The sequence below is a fragment of the Orycteropus afer genome, unplaced genomic scaffold, assembly GCF_000298275.1.
Source record: "Orycteropus afer afer isolate SDZICR_OR568_19922 unplaced genomic scaffold, OryAfe1.0 scaffold00050, whole genome shotgun sequence".
Taxonomy (NCBI): Eukaryota; Metazoa; Chordata; class Mammalia; order Tubulidentata; family Orycteropodidae; genus Orycteropus; species Orycteropus afer.
In genome coordinates this window covers 15,014,921-15,032,810 of record NW_006921637.1, presented here as the reverse complement: position 1 = coordinate 15,032,810, position 17,890 = coordinate 15,014,921, and the positions used below count along the sequence as shown (strand labels likewise).

Below are 17,890 nucleotides of genomic sequence, written 5' to 3'. Positions count from 1 at the left end.
TCTAACAAGAAGACATTCTTCACTCAGAAGAAGCTACTTGAGTTTGTCCCTCCCAGCAAAGGTCAAAATAATCTATTTAAAGTCTTTAATTAGATCTGACATATTTTCATTTTTCCACTGAAGCTCAAGATATTCCTTCAGTGTTGAAGTTATTTAACTATCATGTTAAAAATTTCAGTCAATCATATTTTCATCTATTTGGGAAAGAATTTAGTGGAAACACTATCATGAAAACTAGCTACAGCATCTCAAAATGTATTACAGTTTTGCCTAAAACTAGAGAGTTGAAAGAAGCACTTCACCACAATGCCATCCTCACAATAAGAAGGCAATAAACACTGGTTACTTGAATTATTTTAATTAAGATCCATGTAGTTAGGGGAAAAAAAGGATAGACAATTTTCTCATTTGATTGAGAAAATATTTTAAGTTAATAAGATAATATTATAATTTATTACTACATTACCAAAGGTTCCCAAAATCAAATAGGTTTTTTATTCAGTATTTTCAAAGTGTCTAGCACCATTTTTTATGCTATTGTTATACAGTAAAAACCTGGTTTGATAAATGTTATGGGGCTAAATCTGCATATCTTTAAATCTATATATCATTTATTACAATTAATATATTTAAAAAAACCTTTTTCTCCAAGTAAAATAGTATACTTCCAATAATATCACATTTATAAAAGATTCACTGATTTTTATTTTAAAAATTCATTCCTTCTGTTTAGACCAAATATTAGATGCTTCATTTATTTTCTTTAAAGCAACGATTGCAAACTCACATGCCTACAAAGGTCTGGAAGGAAAGAGAGAACAGAGGATTATAAGTGGCCTTCAGGGTGTGGATCTTAGTAAACCTAAGAGTAAATGACCTATTTAAAAGGGCAGCACTATTTGGCTCCAGTTGCTTGCTATGTAAATATTTCAATCGGGTGTTGGCAAACTATAGCGTAGTGCCTAAGGCATTTGACTGCTAACAGAAGGCTGGAGGTTCAAACCCACCAACCACTCCTTGGAAGAAAGATGAGGAAATCTACTTCCACAGTGATAGTGCCTCGGAAACCCAAGGAGGGGTCGCTATGAGTCGGGTCTGACTTGACAGCACATAACAACAACAACAACAACACTGTACCCAGAAACTATTATTAAAAAGATTCCAAAAATAAATGCCTTTTGTCTATTATAGTAAATAAACAAATATTTTATTTATGTTATACATTTTTATTTATATAAAAATACTAGCTTTTGTCATATAGCCAAAATGGGATCATTTTCTCTGTAAAATTACAACTTTCCATTTCTATTTTCCATCTATGGTTTATAATGTATTCAAAATAAGCAAAACCTACAAGAGCATTACATAACTAGGCATCATTCAGTGAAGCTGGTACTTTTACATGGAAAGCATGTGATTTCTAATAATTTATTAGGCTCATCAGGAGAATCTTCCCAACAAGTACAGAAAAATCATCTATATCCAGTTCTTTCTTCAATTTCAAATACAGAAACAAGAAATACAGCCATTAGCCCTTTCTAAATTTCAAGTATTTTAAAGCAAAAGATACTTTTGTTCTATCCTTTATTTTCTAAATTTTTGTTTATTTTTGATAATAAAAGGTTAATTAACCTGCTTTTTAAAAGAAAGCACTAACTAAACATGCTTTTATGTCAGTGTGGGGCGATCAAGAACATCCACTTTTCATAAATAAAGGTCCAGGTGAACTGAGCAAATTCCAAATTACAGAACTGCATTTACATTTGATCAGCTATTAACAGGAGACCAAAAATCTGGAAAAGAATACTATTAAGATCAATATAGAAAGCTTCTGTAATGCAAACACTGACAGTTTGCTTCTCTCCATCTTAGAATATTGGTTGGCATAGTCAGTTCATAAAACTTCTCCAAGGATCCCATTTCATTTGCTTAAGACAGTGATATTAAAATGGAGAGCTGTAGAAAGAGGGCCAATGGGATGGAGGTAGTAGAATCTACTAAAAGGGTTTGGGGTTATGAATCTGTAAATAATTCTATGCATTGAAAGAACAAATATTTATTGAGCAACTACTATGTACCAGCCACTGGACTAGGCATGTTTTATGTAGATTAAAAATGCATGTTGGAGACATATGTACACATATATATATATAAATTTTAATGTATGTAAATGTCAACATGATAAATAAAATTCACATTTGTTTAGAAGGACTTCTAAATTTGCAAGATTTTTTTTTTGCCACTATTTTTTTTCAATTTGACATTAAAAAAGAGTATCCTTGTACTTTAAGGGATTCATAAAACAATGGATAAGCCTATATTATTTTGCACATTAGTGCCTAGACTTTAGCATCATATATCTTGCTCTAATCATCTATACTATGCATGAGTCATACTTGTTTTTATGTATAAAATGTACAAAATCTCTATTTCTACTAACATTCTCCACATATCAAGCTTCCAGTAATATAAAAGGAGGTTAAAGTTTAAGTCTTTTCAAATTTATCTTGTTCCTGAGAGCTTTATATCCACGAATGTTTCTTTATATATCTGTCTTTATCAGCAAATGGCATGTTGCTCATTGTCTTAGGTACAAAACATATGCCAAACATACTTCCTTATTTGTTAACTTTATTCCTATAATTAATTTAGAATACTGATGTCCAAAATTTGTAAAAGCATTCTGTAATTTGTTCTTGAGTATCATACACCAAATTTTCTAGGGGGACATACCAAAAAAGTTTATATATTAGTTCAAGTTTTGCAAAATACTTAATTGAAACATTAAAGGAAATAAATACTTCTACAATTATAGACTCTCAGCAACTGCACTTCCCATGGATCCTTACTGGCATTCCTTGTCCATCCTGAACCAGCATGCACTGAACCAGCCATGCAGACTTTGCCCACTGCAGTCACCCAGAGATGCACGTAAAGACTTCACCTTGGTACATGCTTCCCACTTGCAGAGGGAGGAAAAAATTTCTTGTTTTATTCTAAACAAATCACTCTAATTTTGAGTATGATGCTACTTTAAGTTAACCCTGTCATTTGAGATCTCAGGCAAATCTCCATTAAGCTGAGATTTCTAAAACTGAGGAGTGATATATTTTTAATAGTAAATAGCAAACCACCTACCATCTTTTAGAAGTTTTTGTAAGATTTTCACAAATATACTGTCTTTAGATAGTTCAATTGGATCATCCTTACCATCTGAACTGGACCAGCTAGAAAACAAAAGCACAATGATGTGTAAATGAAATCACAATTTTTTTTTTTTTTAAATTTACTATTACTGGGTTTGGGAGCTCTGGTAGCATAGTGGCTAAGACACTTGCCTGCTAACCAGACGGCTGGCGGTTCAAACCCACCAGCCACTCCTCGGAAGGAAGGTTGGGCAATCCTACTTCCGTAGTGATACTGCCTCGGAAACCCAAGGAGGGGTCGCTATGAGTCGGGTTTGACTCGACGGCAAACAACAACAACAACAACAACAACATTACTGGGTTTTGTTTTGATGGTGGGGTTGGGTGCAGAATCTGAGTTTTGTGATTCTGTTTTAGAAAATTTAAATGGGGAGCTTCAAATGTTAGATATACTTACAGTCTCTAATAAATAAGATGCTGTAATGAGGTAGCTATTCATCCAATATATAAACATTCTTTCTTTGATTTCAAAAACTATGTAGAGAAGTACCTTTCCTCCAAAATTCTATAAGTAATAAATCTAGTATGGACTCCAAAGTATGCTCTTTCATAGCACAAGCAGTAGTTACAACATTATATTTATTCTGTCTTTCAATCACAATAAAATGACAACCAGTATCTGAACTTAAGAGATACAACACAGGAAGAGAAGCTTTACCTAGCTGAGACTATCTGTTACTAAAATACAAACACACACAAACCCAAACCAAACTCACTGCCATCAAGGTGATTAAACTCAGAACGACCCCTGCTTGGGTTTCTGAGGTGGTATTTCTACAGAAGTATGATTGCCCGATCTTCCTTCCAAGGAGTGGTTGGTGGATTTAAACCACCAGCCTTCTGGTTAGAAGTCAAATGCCTTAGGCACTAGTAATAAATGGATATATCCCACACAATGCCTTAACATTTTTTAAACAAAAAGGCAGGGCAATCAATCCTAGTCAAACTGACAGTATACTTTTTGTATGACTCAGATGGGGAAGGAATCAGTATGTAAGCCCAACGCTAGAGGCTTCATGGGTGACTGCTGAGACCAAATTTAACAACAACTGTAACTATTAGGAGTGAGCAGAGGGAGAGGAAAATGTTTTAGTTCTACTGTAATTTCTCAATACCATTGCTGTTGTTGTTGTTATGTGCCCTCGAGTCAGACTCGACTCATAGTGACCCCTCCTTGGGTTTTCAAAGTGATACCACTACGGAAGTAGATTGCCCCATCTTCCTTCCGAGGATTGGCCAGTGGGTTTGAACCACCAGCCTTCTGGTTAGCAGTCAAGTGCCTTAGGCACTACGCTACCAGAGCTCCTTCTCAACACCACAGGAGAAAGGAAAACCCTGACTGCTTCTAGCAGTCAAGTCATGATCTCTTTAAAATTCTTTTCCTGAAAAAGGCCCACCCTACAACTGATTATTGTTCATCCTTCTTTGCCACTGAGTCTTAAAATTACCATCCTTATAGATGGAAATCCTTCTCTGTAGTAAGATGACTGTGAAAAATAGGTATTCAAACACTTAGAAGAGTACTTACCCTCAAGTTGTAATAATTTTTTATTCTTAAAAAAGTAGCTTTATCAATTAAAAAAAAAAAAAGTAGCTTTATGTCTTCTTTGGCACAACTGGTTCTACTTCTGTGAAAACGAGGAAAGAATGCATTTCTGTGCAAACTGTCTGAATTTAAAAATCAAAAGTAATTTATTATGCCAATGGTTCTAAGTCCTTAATTACTGAACTACAAATTTAAGATTTACTTATGGGAGCTCTGGTAGTGTAGTGCCTAAGGCATGTGACTGCTAATCAGAAGGCGGCGGTTCAAACCCACCAGCCACTCCTCTGAAGGAAGGTTGGGCAGTCTACTTCTGTAGTGATACTGCCTCGGAAACCCAAGGAGGAGTCACTATGAGTTGGATCTGACTCCACTGCAGTGAGTTTGGTTTGGAATGTAACCATTACAAATTTTGCAATATATCATAAATTACAATTAGAAGGTTAAAAAAACAACTTGATGTATAAAATAATACTCTTCCTAAAGAAGAGTCCCTTTCTAAAACCATATCTTAGATTCATACAATAAGAACTTACTTATCTCTCTGAAGAGCTTTACAAAGGATTTCCAGTTTTAGGTCATTTATATTTATGTCTTCCTCCTTCAAGGCAAAAAAAAAATTCTTATTTTAAAAACAAATATATGATAAAAATTGAGTTATGTGTCAACTCATAATTCTGCATAAGCATTGTTGTTTTATCTTGTAATTTCTAAAACAACTTTCCTTTCTTTAAGATGTCGGTACTACTCAGAAGAGTAAACCAATTAATAACTTTGTGTGAATTAGTTTCAGATTACTCTGTGATAAACTGATTTTATCAGAACATGGAGAGAGTTAAGATTTTAAACAAGGTAACATAAAAGCCAATGTATTAAGTTTTTAAAAACTACCAAACCTGTTTAATAGATTACATGGCTAGGTAATAGAACTATTTATAGCACATGTAAGTTTAATGTATTTTATTGCATTATATGTAAATTATGTTGTTGTTAGGTGTCACTGAATCAGTTCTGACTCATAGCAGCCCCGTGTTAATAACAGAACTGTGCCCATTCCTATACCATCCTTACAACTGATGCTGTGTTTGAAGCTGCAGATACTGTGTCAATCCACCTTGTGGAGGGTCTTGTTTTTTCACTGACCCTCTACTAAGTGTAATGTCCTTCTCCAGTGGCATAGTGCCTAAGGCATTTGACTACTAACCAGAATGTTGGCAGTTTAAACCCACCACCTACTCCACGGAAGGAAGACTGGGCAGTCTACTTCTGTAAAGATTTATCACCTCAGAAACCTAAAGGGGGTCGCTGTGAGTCAGAATTGACTAGACAGCACTGAATTTGGTTGGTTTTTTTTTTTGGATAACATGTCCAAAGTGAGACAAAGTCTCGCCATCCTTGCTTCTAAGGAGCATTCTAGCTGTACTTCTAAGATTTATTCGTTCTTCTGGTGGTCCATAGTATATTCATTATTACTCACCAACATCATAATTCAAATGTGTCATTCATCGTTAGTCTTCCTTATTCACTGCTCAGGTTTCATGTGCACATGAGGTGATTGAAAATACAATGGCTTAGATCAGGTGCACCTCAGTCCTCAAAATGACATCTTTGCTTTTCAACACTTTAAAGAGGTCTTTTGTGGTAGATTTGCTCAATTATACTACATTTGTATAAGCATATGTTACAATAATACACTATATTATATCTGTATACATTTATTATACAAAATTACTATAATAAGCAACTACAAAATTTTCCCCATATCCCTTTTTAAGGCTGAGAAACAGTATCTCTCAGGATGAATACTATGAAGAATAAATTGATAAAGAAATATATCAGATTCAAGAACTCATAATCACTTAATGAAAGAGAAGAAATACCTCCAGATTTGAAAAGTAGGAATGTTGTACATGGAAAAAGATCTGTAGGAATATATCAAGAAAGGACTCTCTTGACAGCTATTTTCCCTAGGTAGCACGAATGGTTAAACACTTGACTACTAGCTGAAAGGTTGGTTGTTTGAACCCACCCAGAGGTATGTTAGAGGAAAGTCCTGGTGATCTGCTTCCAAAAGTCACAGGCTTGAAGACCTCATAGAGCAGTCAGTGCTACTCTGCATACATGGAGTCACCAAGAATAGGAATTGATTTGACAACAACTGTTTCTTCTTTCTTTTTCAGTTTATATGTGCTTCAAGAGTTAAGGATATAAAGACTTTTTTCTTTAATACATTTTTATGATTGGCTAAAATAGGTCCCCCTGACTGCTAACCAGAAGGCTGGCGGTTCAAACTCACCAGCCACTCCTCAGAAAGGTTGGGCAATCCTACTTCCGTAGTGATACTGCCTCAGAAACCCAAGGAGGGGTCGCTATGAGTCAGGGATGACTCGATAGCACATAACAACAACAACAACCTTTCTGTATGTATTCAAATGTAAGGAAAAATATATATTGTGTTCCCACTGCCACTGAGTCGGATCCAACTCACAGTGACCCTTTCTTGGGTTTCCAAGGTGGTATAACTACAGAAGTAGATTACCCAACCTTCCTCCCAAGGAATGGCTGGTGGGTTTGAACCGCCAGCCTTCTGGTTAGCAGTCAAATGCCTTAGGCACTATACCACCAGAGCTCCTATACATATGTATATATTATATATATAGTGTTGGTAGTTAGAAATCATCTCAAATGCTCTTACCTCATCAATATATTCCAACAAGTCCAAAGCTTTCTTGAAATCATACTCATTAGCTCTTCTGTTTTCTTCACAGATATATAGCTATAGCAAGTCAACACAGGCACAAAATTATTTTACAAAATTATACAACCTTTACTGGAGAAACTGATGTAGACAAGAAAATCAGCACATCTTTTAAGGAAGCTATAGGTATCTTTATAGTAAAGAATAGTGTCATGTTCCAAAATTGTACTCCATAAACCTCACAACAAACTGTATTCTTAAAAATGCATGTTAAATCAGTAATTCATTTGCAACATTTGGTATACACTTGTTTTCTTTGTGAAAATATGCATAGCAAAACCCACTCCCATTTGTTTCTAGACATAAAGATCAGTGACAATGGTTTACATTTTTCACATTGTGTCAATGTTCTTGTTATTTACATTCTAGTTGGAACGGAAACTTCCATTTACTTAATCTCCCTGCCCCCACCTTTCTCATCTATGCTTTAAAATAGCTGATGACCTTTTGGTCTTACGTAATTTTTTTTTAAATGCAATACTCCAGAGTGACAGGTACATATATATACTTTTAAAATGTCAGTAAGTTTATATTCTTAGGAATAAGACGACAGTATATATATATATATATATATATATATATATATATATATATTTCGGGAGCACTGGTAGCATAGTGGCTAAGGCACTTGACTGCTAACCAGAAGGCTGGCGGTTCAAATCCACCAGCCACTCCTCGGAAGGAAGATGGGGCAATCTACTTCCATAGTGATACTGCCTCGGAAACCCAAGGAGGGGTCGCTATGAGTTGGGTCCAACTCCATGGCACATAACAACATCAAAACAACAATATATATATTTCAGTATTCTTTTAAGGATAACCTTTGAAATAAATTGCTGCTCTTGCACTCAAAAGCTGGCTACCATGATTCTGAAATGGAGCCTTTTAAAATGGAATGCTATGATAAAGTATGCTGTTGGTCTACAGTTTTCTTAAAAGACATCAAAAATGAATCAACATGTTAACAATGGTCTTCGCTCGTTGGCCAGACTATAGGTGACTGCTGTATCAATTTCTGTATTCTTCCAATTTTTTGATCAGAAAAATACCTGCTTTATTAAAAGTATCAATTTGAATTGTTCCTATCCTCTTTTTCTAACCCCTATTTATAATGTAATAAACTTCATTTTAAAAGACTGCATATGATCCTTTAACAGTAAAGACAATACTCAAACTATTTTGGGAAAACACTGGCTGTTGTTTCCAATATCTTGTAACATTTAAGAAATGTCATTTTATTTCATCATTTTAAACACTATTTTTTCTCCACAGTATTAACATCTCTTAAACCCCAACACCTCAATAACAAAAAGACAAACAATCCAATTAAAAACTGGGCAGAAGACATGAATAGACACTTCACCAAGGACAATATTCAAGTGGCCAACAAACATTTGAAGAAATGCTCATGATCACTAGCTATTAGAGAGATACAAATCAAAACAACAATGAGATACCATCTTGCTCCAGCACTAGTAGCAAAGTTCAATGAGACAGAAATAACAAATGCTGGCGAGGATATGGAGAGATTGGGACTCTCATACACTGCTGGTGGGACTGTAAAATGGTACAACCATTGCGGAAAGCAGTATGGCGATTCCTTCAAAAGTTGGAAGTAGAAATACCATTTGATCCAGCTATTCCATTACTAGGTACATACCCTAAAGAAGTGAAAGCCACGACAAGAACAGACATATGCACACCCATGTTCATCACAGCACTATTTACAATAGCCAAAAGAGGGAAACAACCTAGGTGTCCATCAACTGAGGAATGGATATCCAAACTATGGTACAAACACTCAATGGAATACTATGCAACTTTAAAGAATAACGTAGAATCTGCAAAACACCGCATAACGTGGATGAACCTGGAGGACATTATGCTGAGTGAAATAAGTCAATCACAAAAGGACAAATATTGTATTAGTCCGTTATTATAATAGTCAAGGAAAAGTTTATCTATGGAAGACTATTTTCTTTGTTGGTTACCAGGGTGGGAGGGGAGGGGAGGGAATACTGTTAGATAGAGAGAAATAAGTTTTGATTTGGGTGAAGAAAAGGGCAATGTACCAAATGTGAGTGATCAATATAGTGGCACTGAGGAAGAGAAAGACAGAGAGAGATACGTGTGAAGTACAGACAACAAAGATGAACTCTTCTGCACATACAGTACAGCATGGTCAGTGAAGGCAAACATGGGTATATGGGTGGATAGGCTGAAATATTAGGTACGCATATGAAGTGGAGAGTGCACCCGAGAACATGTATAGGGTTGGCCGACAGTGGTCCAATAACTTTATGTGTATAATCTGAATTCCCAGGTGTATAATGGGGCTGAGAAGGGGCAAGGTTATAGTCACTGCTTGGTCACAGCCAGCTACTCAGAGGGACCAAGTAGTTGAACCTGTGGGCTCGGGACCATAGTCACAGAGGACATCAAGCTCAATTGGCATAACATACTACACAAAATATTGTTCCACCTCCTACTGTAGCAAGTAGCAACTGACATCTTAAAAGCTTGCAAGCTGCCGTCTAGATGCAACGATGGGTCTCTTCTCATCCAGAGCCAAGAAGAATGAAGAAAACCAAAAATTCATGGAAACAACTAGTCTTAGAGACTGGTACACCATCTGATCTGCAGACTATATGACTATGAGACCAGAAGAAATAGATGGTGCTCAGCTACTACTGTCAACCACTTGGAAGATCTTTGTAGGAGATCCTGGACAGACAGGGAGAACAATGTGGAAAAACACTCAAAATCATTTGGAAAAAAAAAAAAAAGAAAGTGGGGAACAGGTTTGCTGGCGCAAGGGAGCCTGGTGGAACCACTGAGACTATGGCCCTTAGCTGGCCTTCAGGTCTGGAATTGAACGCACACCTGTGGCTTCCAGCCAAACAATAGACAGGCATGTGAGTTGAGCATTTACCTGAGGTAGATACACTCCTCGGAGAGAATAAGCATGAGAGAAAGAAGGGCTGCTCAGGCACAGGGAGACAGCTCAGGGGGTAGGAGTGCATGGAGAGATGGACACAGGGAAGAGGTAACTATCGGGAGGAAGCGGGAGGGGAGATGTTGCAATGTACTAAATTGTGGTCAGTGTCATGAGACAAAGTATATGTGAAATGCTGTATGGAAAGTGTATTTGCGCTGTAAATTTTCACCCAAACCACAATTAAAAAAAAACAAACAACTGATAGTGTGTCACAATAGAAATGGCACTACTTTTTCCTTCTTATTGGTACATAAAATAAAGGTAAGCCTTACAATCTACAGTTTGTTATAATAATATTTTAAATATTTAATCAGTAAATAATAATTAATACTTAATAATTTAATTAAGTATTCTATATCAGAAAAGTAGGTGCCCTGATGGTGCAGTGGTTATGCACTAGATGCTAACCAAAAGGTTGGTGGTTCAAGCCCACTAGTCTGTAGTCTGCTCCTGTAAAGAATACAGCCCTATGCAGAAACCCTATGCAGTCCTACTCTGTCCTATAGGGTTTGCTATCAAGTTGCAACCAACTCAACAGCAACAGGTCTGGTATTTGTTTTCTTGGAGGGCTGTATCAGTAGACGCTGCTGCAAGCTCAGTTATAGAAAATCTGTTACTAATAATGGCTATCGTACTAAAGTTTTGATTTGTTTTTTATAAAAAAGATAGTAAGAGAAAATTCAAGGCAATCCTACATTAGCTCTGATTTTGAAATGGTTTCCTGAGTGGAAGAGAAAGTCGTGGAGTTGAGGCTAGAAATGCACATGACACCAAAATTCTCTTACCTAGGCTACAGCCCATAATCTAACTATGCCCTTAAGAAAGAATGTGTTAGGTTGCAGAGGAAGAGTGAGGACTGCATTTTAGGCTGTGTAAACCCAGTTCCTTGTATCATTCTTATAGAAGAGCCTAAAAGGTAACATTCTGAGAATAAAATGCCTCAGCGGTGCACCAAAAAGCAAAATACACTGATTTCTTCTGGTTACCTGGATAAACACCTTCAGGAATAGGTGGAGATACATGGGGAGTCAGAGGCTGATCACTTGCTTTATGCTAATTAGCATCCTGCTAATTATTCTAGGGGAAAGTTATCAGGAAGGTAGCAGAAGAAAGGTGACTCCTCTTAGAAACAAAAGTACATGGCCCAAAAAACTGAGAGTGTTCTGAGACTAAGAAATAGTGTAAGATTGTGAAAAGTACATACACTGATGAGTTGTGGTGCAGACAGTACTGGCATTGCACTGAGATTTAGCTGTTTCTCTGTTAGTAGTTGTTCAGGTAGGGTCTCCTGGTGTAGCAGAAAGCACTCTTGTTCAGCCATTTCTAGTATTCAAAATGAGGGAGAGAGACAGAAGATAAATATGAATGAATTATAATAATGTAACTTCCCTTTTGCTCTGCTGTGAAGCAAATCTGAATTTAAAAAAGAACACCTTCAAAGATAATCCTATCACTATTCAATGATCTTAGAATATTATTCTTATTCTTCATTATGTTAATATATTCATAGTTTGATCCAAGTCATATAAATTACCACAGCAATTAGAAATAAAAGGAGAGAAAAAAGCTAAGGGAATACATTCTATAGCTTGAAGAAGTTGTAGAGAATATACCTATTTCATGACTTATAACCTGCTCAAATGTGGGATCTCTCAGTTCTACATTATGGTAACCTAGTAAAGTGCTTCCTCCCACCAGAGTTTATAGTACAGATTCATTCAAAAAAGAATGATCTATTTACAAGCCATCATGACAATACTACAGAAAAACAAAAACTGGAATAATACGCACCAAACCTATTGACTACCAGTGGTTATCACTATGAAATGAGATGACAGGGGCTTTTCCTTTCTATATCATGTACTGCCATCAACTATCCAGGTTGTAGCCACTAACTGACTATGTCCATGACACTGTGTTGGGTTATAGGACATGAAGGATTGAGAATTTCTATGGAGACTCATAAAAACAGAAGTTAAAGCAAAATGGAATGACCAAAACAGAAGAATCATTCCACATGATTCCAGTTTAAAAAATTAAAATACCTGTGTGTACATTTCCACACATAGAAAAACAGACTGTGATGATATACAACAAAAACAACAGTTCTTTCTGGGGAGGTGAGATTATAGACAACTTACTTTTTTGTTATATTCTTTCAATAATTTACAAATTTTCCAAAAGGATTTACTAACAACAAGAGTTAAAAAACAAACAAATAAAAGTGTCCCTAAGGAGCTCTGGTGGAGTAGTGCCTAAGGCATATGACTGCTAACCAGAAGGTTGGTGGTTCAAATCCACCAGCCACTCTGCTGAAGGAAGGCTAGGCAATCTACTTCCATAAAGATTTACCACCTCAGAAACCCAAAGGAGGTCACTATGAGTTGGAATTGACTCAATGGCAGTGAGTTTGGTTTTGGCTTTTTAACATTAGCTACATTGTGACAAGAGAAATTCTATGACAGAAAGTAGAGGCTTGAAAATATCCCCATCAGGTTAGGAAAGCAGCAGCTAAGAAGTGATCAGTGTAAAATGATTACCAAAGTTACAATAACATCTGGAGGAAAAAAGTCCCCAATAACAAAATTTTAAAATGTTTCAATTAAAAATATGGCTTCTACTCCCAGACTATCAGTCAACCCTATAGCATATATATACATACTTCTCTAAAACAATAAGCACTATTGCTGTTATTAGATGCTGACAAGTCACTTCTGACTCATAGTGCCCCCTGTACACCAAATCAAAACACTGCCTAGGCCTGCGCCATCCTCGCAATCATTGCTATGATTAAGTCCACTGCTGCAGTCATTTTGCCTATCCATCTTATTGAGGGTCTTCCTCTTTTTCCCTGACCCTCTACTTTACCAAGCATTATGTTCTTCTCCAGGGAATAGTCCTTCCTAACAACATGACCAAAGTATGAGAGAAGCATGCCATCCATGCTTCTAAGGAGCACTCTGCCTCTATGTCTTCCAACACAAATTTATTCCTTCTTCTGGCACTCCATAGTATATTCAACATTTCTTGGCAACACCATAATTCAAATATATCAATTCTTGTTCAATCTTCCTTAGTCACTGCCCAGCACTATGAAGTAGATTGCCCCATCTTCCTTCCAAGGAGTGGCTGGTGGGTTTGAACCGCCAGCCTTCTGGTTAGCGGTCAAGTGCCTTAGGCACTAGGCTACCAGAGCTCCTCTTCTGTAAGTAGTCAAACATAAAATCTTAATTCAGGTGTGATATACTCAATGCCATTTTTGGTTTTCTTGGACTTGTTTTAATTTTCTTCAGCTTCAACTTAAAACTTGCAAAATGAGTTTTGATGGTCTGTTCCAGAGCTGGCCCCTGGCCTTGTTCTGACTGAGATATTGAGCTTCTCCATCACCTCTTCCTACAGATGTACTCAATTTGATTCCTGAATATTTCATCTGTCACAATCCATGCTTATGTTGAAAAAGGCATTTGCAACGAATAAGTTCTTGGTCTTCAAAAAAGTATCATGCAGTCTCCTGCATCATTTGTCACCAACACCATATTTTCCAACTACTGATGTTTTTTGTTTCCAACTTCCTCATTCAAATCACTGGTAATAATCAATACATCTTAACTGCATGTTTGGTCAATTTCACCATGCAGAAGTTGCTAAAAATCATCAGTTTCTTCATCTTTGGCATTATTAGTATATGCCACTGATCCATCAATTTGTTGTACTGTGGTGGTTTGTGTGTTCCTGAGGCTGGAGGCTATGCCACCGGTATTTCAAATACCAGCAGAGTCACCTGTGGTGGAAGGTTGCAGCAGAGCTTCCTAAGACAGACTGACAAGAAGGAAGGGGACACCCACTTCTCAAAGAATTGACCAATGGAAATCTTATGAATAGTGGTAAAACATAGTCTGGCATTAGTAGCTAGTTCATAAATTCAAGTAATAGTCATATCAACTGGCATTCTTGCAAGCGTATGGGTATTATCCCATCACTGACAGCACTATACTTCAGGACAGATCTTGAAATGTAGTTTTTGATGAAGAATATGACACCACTCCTCTTCCATTTGTCACTCCCAGCATAGTAGACCATGTGACTATCCAACAAAAAATGATCATTTCCATTTTTCTATCTCATTTCAAATGCAATAGAACAGGATTCTTATCTTCTATCTATAACTGTAGCTCCTTTCCTCTTCTCAAACGTAACAAGACATTTAATAATTCTCTATCCATAATGCAGACAAAACAGTTTCAAAATTATTATACCAATAACACTACCTAGAACAAATCTACTGAACAACATTCAAGATTTCTTTGCAGTCCTTTTTGTCTTCAGAATATGTGCCACAAAGGATGTGTAATCAGAATATTCTGTTCAAAATTAATTAGATTTGTTCTTTAGAAATTTTTATTTAAAATACAAATCACTTTTCTGTTAAAAAAAAAATTTCCAAGTATGTAATTTTATATGAGAAAATGAATTTTAAAAATTCCTCTTAAAGTTCCATTTCTAATAGATATCATTAAATGACAGCATGACTGATTCGTATGGTTTCTTGTTCAAATTTCTTCTTTTACCTTCAATTTTTTCTTGCAGTATATCCTCCGAAAAGTTTGAAGCTAATGCAGCTAATTTACTCAAGCCAAGAAGGGTTTTTTTCTTTGCAAAGTAACGAGTTTCCATATTTGCCAATCCTAGAAGTGTTGCATGAGCCTATAATAAATAAAATATGAAAAGTGCAATAAGAACCTGGGTACTAATTCAAGCTGAAATAAAGGTTAAGTATTCCCAAACTAGTTTTCTCCCTTAAGCTACACAGACGAAAAATCAATTCAATAATTAGCAAACCTAAAAACTTCTGAGTATTGTAATATTAAGGGCAATTACAAAATAAAATTCCAATCATTCTATTAATTAGAGAATGGTCATATATAAAACATTTGCTTTATAACAATTTATTCATTTCAATTTCCTGCCAAGAACAAACTTTAAAATTTGAGTACTGTATTTACTAATATTACCATTTTTTTATTACAAGAAAATACACATCACAAAAAACAGTGACTGTTACTTACACATTACTAAAAAAATTGGGGCTTTGTTTTACTGTAACAGTCATATCAGAAAGGACTACAAATTTATAATTGAGATATTAAAAGGAATAACAACATCATAAATCAAAAACATGGTTTATTCTAATTATATGAAAGGATGACAGATATGTACACATTTTAAATAATCTGTAGTGGTAGCATAATAACTAAAAACTAATTAAAACTCAATTAAAAAATATAGAAATCTGTTCCTTGTAACTAAATCCTTCTTTACCTTTTCTAATTCTTGGCTATTAATTTCATGTAACCAGCTGAGATGTTCATGAGCTTGCAAAAAATTCGCCAACTGTCCATGCTGAGAAATGGGCTGAGATAATAACTTGCCTCGCTTTCCTTTCTCCAGATACCAACGGAAGAGAAAGTCTGAAAAATTCTACAAATAGCAGAGCCAAGAATCCATTAATATTTATAATGTGATTTTAAAGATACATTTCTGATATTAATATGCTGATTTCTTCCAAAGGTCTTAGGCTCCAAAATAGAAATCTTGTTTTAAACACTAATTTCCCATATTGTAGGATTTAATTAGGAAGGGTACACAAAGATTAAGTAACCCAATCACCTCATTTGACAAATGAGTAAATTCAGAATCAGAAAGGATGTTATGTTCTAAATTACTGACTACTATGGTAGCCACTGGCCACATGTAGCTGTTTAAACTTAAATTAACTAAAGTTAAAAATTCAGCTCCTCAGTCACACTAGCCACATGTGGCTAGTGGGTACCATTTTGGACAGCACATATACAGAACACGTCCATTTATCATACAGAGTGATAATCAATGTGCCGAAACTATAACTTCCATACTCTAGGGGTAGAATTCTGAACTAGACAATAAACTAGAACCTAGGGGAACCTTAAAGGCCCTGCCAATTTCCACCACATTTTGTCTGAATGCTGGGTAGTGCAGGAGGCTGGGCTGGGAAGCAAGAGTAAAACATCCTGCAGTTCCAGTGTTGAGAGATTTTTCCACTAAAGGTGGGATCCTGCAATAAACATCACCCTCTCTTTGTGATACTTTTGAAACCTAAAATAAAATAAATATAACAAAATTTCAACTGAGCCCTGGCTACCTGTTTCTGATTAGATTGAAGATCTACTTCTCACCTTTTCTACCTAAAAGAGGAAAAGGAAAACTCTCCCAGGGGAAAAATAACATCCATTTTCATTTTCATACACGATGTCCAAAATATAATTTAAAAAATTACAAGATAAAGGTAGCAGAAAAATACAGTTAATAATCAAGATAAAAACTGGGCAAAAGCAGCAGACTCAGAAATATTTGGGGGGTTAATACAAAAGAACTCTAAAACTACTGAGTATGATAAAGAAAAAATGGATGGAATATGTCAACAAAGGGCTACAGCCTATTTAGAAAAAAATGATTTGTACAAAAATATTTACTTTAGAATTTGTGTAAAATACTAGGTAAATCAAGTCTAACAATTGTGCACTGTTCTGGTTACCTGGTGCCGCTCTGCCAGCAATGTAACACAAATGGGGTGGCCTTAACAAACAGGAATTTATTCTCTCATAGTTTGGAGGCTTTAAGTCCAAGTTCAAAGAGTCAGGCTCTACGGGCTGTGTGAAAGCCCCTTGACCTTGGGCTTCAGCTCTGCCTCGTGCTCCCAGCCCATTGAAGCTAGAGGCATTTCTTCACTCAGGCAGCTACTGGCTGCTGAAGCTAACAAGTCCAAGGTCAACAAATAAAATAGCACAGTCCCAGTGTTACTAAACCACATGGCAAACCATTAATTTAAGTCCACTGAAAGTCCCAAGGTTGGCAGAGCATGGCAGGCTGCTGAACAATGACACAGCTACGCTCAGGGTCCAAGCGTGCCATAAGCTAGAGACTATCCCCAAGGCTTCTACTTATATATAGTAAGCAGACTACATCCCAAAGGCAGCTACTCAGCTGCTTGTGACAGATCCCACCATGGAGTTGATTGCCAGTCTCTTTGATGGGGAATAACTACCACCAGCTGCCCAGCCACTCAACCAGGCCCAGCCAAGTTGACATACAAATTTAAGTACCACAGGCACTGATAAAATAAAACAAGTTGTAACACCATTAAAAATATTATTATAGAATATTTAATGATACAGTCCAATATTTGTGACATATTAAATGAAAAAAGCAGTTAACAAAACAAGTTTGTAATAATATCAAGTAAAATAGACTGAAAGGGGGACATCAAGCTCAATTGGCATAACATACTATACAAAACATTGTTCCACCTCCTACTTTGGTGAGTAGCGACTGGGATCTTAAAAGCTAGC

At 36.1% G+C, this 17,890-nt stretch overlaps 1 protein-coding gene across 1 annotated transcript in view; it reads right to left on the bottom strand.

The window, feature by feature from the left end:
• NUP133 (nucleoporin 133) overlaps positions 1-17,890 on the bottom strand; it is a 110,751-nt gene that overhangs the window by 303 nt on the left and 92,558 nt on the right. Inside the window, exons 20-25 of the mRNA XM_007938521.1 lie at positions 15,825-15,983; positions 15,074-15,209; positions 11,710-11,828; positions 7,445-7,525; positions 5,286-5,350; positions 3,139-3,227 (exon numbers count right to left, since the gene is read on the bottom strand). Coding sequence (XP_007936712.1) covers positions 3,139-3,227; positions 5,286-5,350; positions 7,445-7,525; positions 11,710-11,828; positions 15,074-15,209; positions 15,825-15,983 — 649 coding nt within the window. The remainder of the gene's footprint in view (positions 1-3,138; positions 3,228-5,285; positions 5,351-7,444; positions 7,526-11,709; positions 11,829-15,073; positions 15,210-15,824; positions 15,984-17,890) is intronic.